The sequence below is a fragment of the Anarhichas minor genome, unplaced genomic scaffold (genome assembly GCF_050575085.1).
Source record: "Anarhichas minor isolate MPS153535 unplaced genomic scaffold, ASM5057508v1 ptg000024l, whole genome shotgun sequence".
NCBI classification, from domain to species: domain Eukaryota; kingdom Metazoa; phylum Chordata; class Actinopteri; order Perciformes; family Anarhichadidae; genus Anarhichas; species Anarhichas minor.
Window position 1 is genome coordinate 688,902 of NW_027466470.1, and position 5,703 is coordinate 694,604.

The 5,703-nt window shown below is 40.3% G+C and overlaps 1 protein-coding gene across 1 annotated transcript; it reads right to left on the reverse strand.

Moving 5' to 3' along the window:
• Window positions 1-1,715: 1,715 nt before the first annotated feature.
• Window positions 1,716-4,992, reverse strand: LOC142956753 (uncharacterized). Its single transcript, XM_076098488.1, has 3 exons — window positions 4,883-4,992; window positions 4,572-4,633; window positions 1,716-3,897 (listed from the first exon to the last, which is right to left on the reverse strand). Exon 3 carries the CDS (start codon window positions 3,754-3,756, stop codon window positions 2,068-2,070), a length of 1,689 nt encoding a protein of 562 aa, XP_075954603.1. The 5' UTR covers window positions 3,757-3,897; window positions 4,572-4,633; window positions 4,883-4,992; the 3' UTR covers window positions 1,716-2,067.
• Window positions 4,993-5,703: the final 711 nt, after the last annotated feature.

Here is a 5,703-nt window from a genome sequence, read left to right on the forward strand (position 1 = left end):
AGGTGTTGCTATCGGGACCGGCAGTAAACCAGCAACGGGGGCTCAGCGCTCACGGTGCCCGCCTAGAACAGCCTGATCTCGGCGAGTCTTTTTGAAACTTGCCGCTGGTATTGACGTCTCTGTAGCGTTTTCCTCGTCGGCAAAGAGTACAGCAATCCGGATCTGATCCATATATATATATATATATATATATATATAATTTTTTATTTTAAATGAAAATGAAAACTGCAGGGTTGTCATATTTAGTTTGATTGTAAAAATACTTTACAGTAAAAAAACGGATTAAACTCATTAGCAAGACCAGCTGAGGTGGTGATGTCATCAAGTAAGCTGCTGTTCCAATTGTCCCTACTGCGTTCTCTGGACTTGTGAACTTTTGGAGTATGGACTTGGAGTCTGGACTCCAAGTCCATACTCCAAAAGTTCACAAGTCCGTACTTGTGAACTTGGGTATTGAGAAAGGCCCCAGGTTTTCAGGTTCCGAATGGCGGGCGCTTCCCGTTGGCGCCAGACGCGCGCCGCGAGCGCACCCCGTCGTCAGGTCCGTAAATCCTCGGAACAGGCTGCGGGGCAACAACTCAGGGGTGGCGGGGGTAGAGGTGAGGCAACGCAATCCGACCGAAAAGGCCCAGACTAGAGGTTTGAACGCGGGCCCCCGAAGACGCTCGCGCGCTTCGGAGGGTTGGATCCCCCGCTCGGCTATAGACGAGACTTTTTACTAGTTTCTTCGTGGAGACAAAGGTACCGTTAGAAAAGCTGGTGTCGGTGAAAACAGACGGGGCTCCCGCGATGACGGGCCGGCATGCAGGCTTCATTGCGCAATGCAAAGGTGACCCAGACTTCGCAAAATGTCTACATTACCACTGGATCATTCACCAGCAGGCGCTATGTGCAAAAGTAACCGGCTTTAATCATGTGATGATACAAAAATATCAGAGATGTGATACCTCTGACTTTCAAATGTTGAAACAGATTAACAGAAATAAAAGTTGCATGTTTAAATATGTATGTGTAGCTATACCATCATTGTTGTGGAAATCATTCTTAATAATTATTGTGAGGAATAATTAACTGACATGTGATCAAACAGTCTCTTCACATATATTATTGTTATTAAGGTGATCTGTGCAACTTTGTTATTCAGGAAGTTTGTATCAAATCAGTAGCCCTTCGTACTACTCGGTACCCTTGAAGTAGCTTTCAGTTTCAAAAAGGTTGGTGACCCCTGCTCTAGGGGGTCTGGGGGCAAATGAGTTAAATGCATCAATCTGGTGTACTTTGAGAACAAAGAAATGAAAAGGCTAGATCTATCAAGAACATTGTGCTCTTGTAAATAATTTTGTGCTCGTCTATTTCTGGAATGTACCTTTTGTTCAAGTACTGTACTTAAGTACAACTTTGAGGTATTTGTAGCCTATACTTGAGTATTCACATTTTATGTAACTTGAGTATTCACTACATCTCTGAGGGAAATATTATACTTTTAACTTAACTATATTTATTGACAATATTAGTTACTAGGTTGGTCCTTTGCAGATTCAGATTCTTAATACAAAGTTTAACAATATATTTGGTTGATTATGAAACTTTGGTGGACTAAAATAAAGAGAATAGCTGGCCTAGGTAATTAATGGGAAACACTGCTGATACTGATATCGGTCTGATACTGACTCAAACAGCTGGATCTGGTATTGAAGACAATGGGCCTGGTTGGTATCGGTGACCATTATTTTGATTTTAAAAAGTCCAGTACATTTATATCTATGTATTTATTCGTTACATTTGATTTACAAAGTTAATAAAGCAATGTTTAAGTCAGACCTGATGGTTTCTTACACATTAAAGAATGATCCTTGTCACTTCCACATAGTGAGGCATACATCTTATTAATTAAAAACTGGTTTCAGATCAGAAGTCGACATCGGCCGATGCCCAAGAATAAGTATTAATAAGTTTATCGGTAGTGGGCCTGAAAAAGGCGGATCGTGTATTCCTAATTTCTATACACAGAGTGGGTCTCGTCTGGGTCTTGATGGAATTAGTTTAGACCTCGTCATGGTCTTGAGATTATTGAGGATGGAGGAATTTCTCTCCTTTGCCTACTTTAGCCAAGAACTCTGCCTTTCTTCTCATGTCTATCAGAGACTGAACTCGTTTCTTCCAGTCTGGCTTGGCCTCAGCTTTCTCTCCCTCAATGAGCATGTCAATGTACTCTGGAGTGGAGAGAGGATTTGGCTTCAGTGCTATCTCTTTAAGTCTGTTTAGACACTCAGCAGACCTCTGCATCAATTGCACCACATCATCCTGGACACGCTTATATTCAGCATTCAGTTGTTCAATTAATGCCTTGACAGGTGTCTTAGCCTCTGAGGCTTTCAGGTACTTTTCCTTCAGCTCTTTCACGGTTCGTTTTTCTTTAATTTCCTTATACTCCCATCTGTACTTCTGATTAAAATGTACATCCCAGTAGCATTTACCTGGGCACTGAGTACAGTTACCATCTGATCCCATTACACAACACTTTCTTTTATCCTCATCATTTGCACGGGAACAAACACGATGGCAGGTGAAATTACACTGCTGACAATTGGTGATGAAACGTCTAGTTCCAGAAATGTTTACTTGAAAAGGCTTTATGACGGTGACTTCAAACTCAAAGTCCTTATTTCTGTTGATCTCTGCCTCATGCTCTTTAATTATTTCAGCTGTCTCTTTTATCTCCTCACTCTTAGCTAACCCAAGTTTAACCTGCTTCATCAAACTTTCAATTGAAGTCTCGAGTTGCTTTCTCTCTCTGAGGACCTCCTTCGTCATTTTCAAGCTTTTGGTTTCTATGACATTCAAAGCAACAAAGAAGCTCTTCATGCTTTTTGTCCCCATGTTCCAAAACATCTGATCAAAGCCTTCATCTTCATCTTCATCGTCCCCAGTTACTTTTGTGTTGTCTGCAAACAACGCTGAATTGTTGAATTTGAAGTGAATCGGCAGCCCTTTGTTTGTTTTAGGACACGGCACACCTGAAGCTCTGATCGCCTCTAGAACTGGTGGTTGCTGGCCGTCTGCGAATGTCACCAGAATTCTGATGTTTTCTGCGACATCTTTGCCAAAGATTGAGAGCACAGAATCAAACACATATTTCTGTGTTGGTGTGAGTCGTGCTAAAGAAGCCTGAGCTACAAAACACACAGCGTCAATGTCACTGACACCATGCTCAGCAGAGAAGAGATTACGTAGCTGTTCTGTGATCTTTCTGTCTCTCTCTATGCCTCTTGTATCTCCAAAACCTGGAGTGTCAACAATGGTCAGTGAGTAATCTATTGCAAAGCCTTCCTGATGGTTGATTTTGTACACAGTGACTTCAGAAGTCTGGCTGTGAGCTTGTGATGTCACCTGACCCTCATCAACTAACTTAAACCGATATGAATCCTCCCATTTCACACCTAGAATGTAATTAATCATCCCATCGATGAGAGTTGACTTCCCGGCACCAGTTGCTCCGAGGACCATTATGGTGCGATTAGATTTACCAGGGGACTCTTTCCCAAAACTGAAACGTCTGCACCCTTTTACATTGATGTCTTCATCCTTCAGGGGGACTTTATTAACAAGGAGAGGCGCTGTCCGGGGTGTTAGCCGTGTTCTTTTTACTTTAACAGCATCAGCAAGCTGTTTGGGAGGACTGACATCAGCAAGCCGTTTGGGAGGACTGACATAATCAATCACAGCCTGAATTTTCTTCATAAAAAAATCCATCATTTTGATTTTTAAATTACTATATGTACAATCAGATGATACCAGGACCAATCCTCTGAAAGGTTAGTTAGTTCGACCCATTTGGAACAGTGAAAGTGTAGGTCTTCTGCTCTTGAAGTGAAAGAAGTTCTCTCAGGCCCAAATCTGCAAAAAATAAAAATGCACAGAATTTAACCCTCCGTTGCAGCACCATTCTGCGTTCCCTATTTCTACTCTACTCTAACGAATACAGGCTCAGATCACTATGACTAATATTGAAACTAAGTAGGGCACGGATATACGGTGTATGTCAGGAATAAATATTCATGTGAAAAAAATGGTTATATTTTCCCTTTTAACACATTATTGGTCAATGTCTCTCTGTCCAACTGGCAAATTCAAATCAGCAGTTTGCAACAGAGCTACATATCAGCAGTAACATTAGCATGAGGTCGGTGGCCAGAAACGTCACAAAAATAGCAGAATGTATTGCCAGCCTTCCTGAAATAACAATGGGCCTCATGCAAGAACCACTCGTACAAACAGATTCATTCTTAAGAGGCCTGTACGTGTGATTTAGAGAACTTGCCGCATTCATCAAATTTCAGGTATTTTGAATTTACAAAAACAATTCACGAGTGGTCTAGACCTGTAGTAGGAGTTACGTGGAATTGGTCTGCTGTTGATCAAGCCAAAGTTTTTCACTGATTGATTGTTTATTTCATTACTTTGAATTTGAAAACCTGATATTAATTACACTGCTTAATTATGTTGACATTATCTTGTTGGACTCAAACATGGGAAACTGGACGAACAAATCAGAGTGTTCAGCAACTTACCTCAGTTTGTCTCTTTATCGGGAGGAAAGAAGAGTTCTGCTTCAGTTCTGCTTCTGTAGCTCCTTTTATACAAACAGTGCACACACACACATTTACAACAACATAAGAACAAAATAAGAGACTTCAGCAGGAAAGCAAATGTGTTTGTTCAAAGTCTGTAGCTGTTGGTTTTTGTCAGTAGGTCTGTACTCTATGTGACTTAAATAATGCATATGTTACTACTTTATGCAGTTTAATTTCAGTTGGACATTGAAGACTTCATGTCCTCACTGGAAACATGTAAAAAGACAATGGAAAACAGCAATACACACCGACAGAATAGTTGCTGCTGCTTGTTAAGCTTATTTCTTTGAGGGCAGTGTTGTAGCTGAAGGCAACTTAGATCGATCGGTGCAATTCCTCCCAGTGGAAATTAAGCCCTTGAAATCAAACAAGACCGGTTAGTTTAAAGTCCAGTTATGTTTCACACTGCAATTTAATTGAAACATAAGTGAATTATTTTACAATTTACAAAAAGCCTGAAGTTAGTGTTCTCTTTCCAATCTTTAGAATGATGAATCGATTTGGAGATCTGTGAGATTTTCAATGATGTGTTGTGCATATTAAAACAATACTCTAAGTAATCTCTTCACAGGGTTTTCCCTGATGAAAGGTGTGTTGGGAAGTCACAATAAACGAGTGATTCCTTTTCTTACATTAGGAATCCACCATGTGGGACGACATGTAAAACACTGATTTAGACAAAACTCAAACGTGGAGCCAAATTGACCAAAGTGTATTTCTATGTTCTCAAAGATGGACTCCAAAAACAATACACACAAGCAAATAATTCGAAAATGAAATCATGTAATTATGTTTATATAAACAATATCTTCACTATCACATGAACACTGAAACATAGAAGCTGTGGACTAAAAGATCAGAGTGTTCAGCAACTTACCTCAGTTTGTGTCTGATCAGGAGTGAAGGAAGAGTTCTGCTTCAGGTCACACTGTAGTTCCTTTTACACACACACACATTTACAACAATTGAGAGCATTTACAAGAAACCCCACCCAGCGAAGATGAAAGTAAATGTGAATATGTTGCATGTTTGCTCTCTATAAAACAGATTGATAACAATATTGACACAG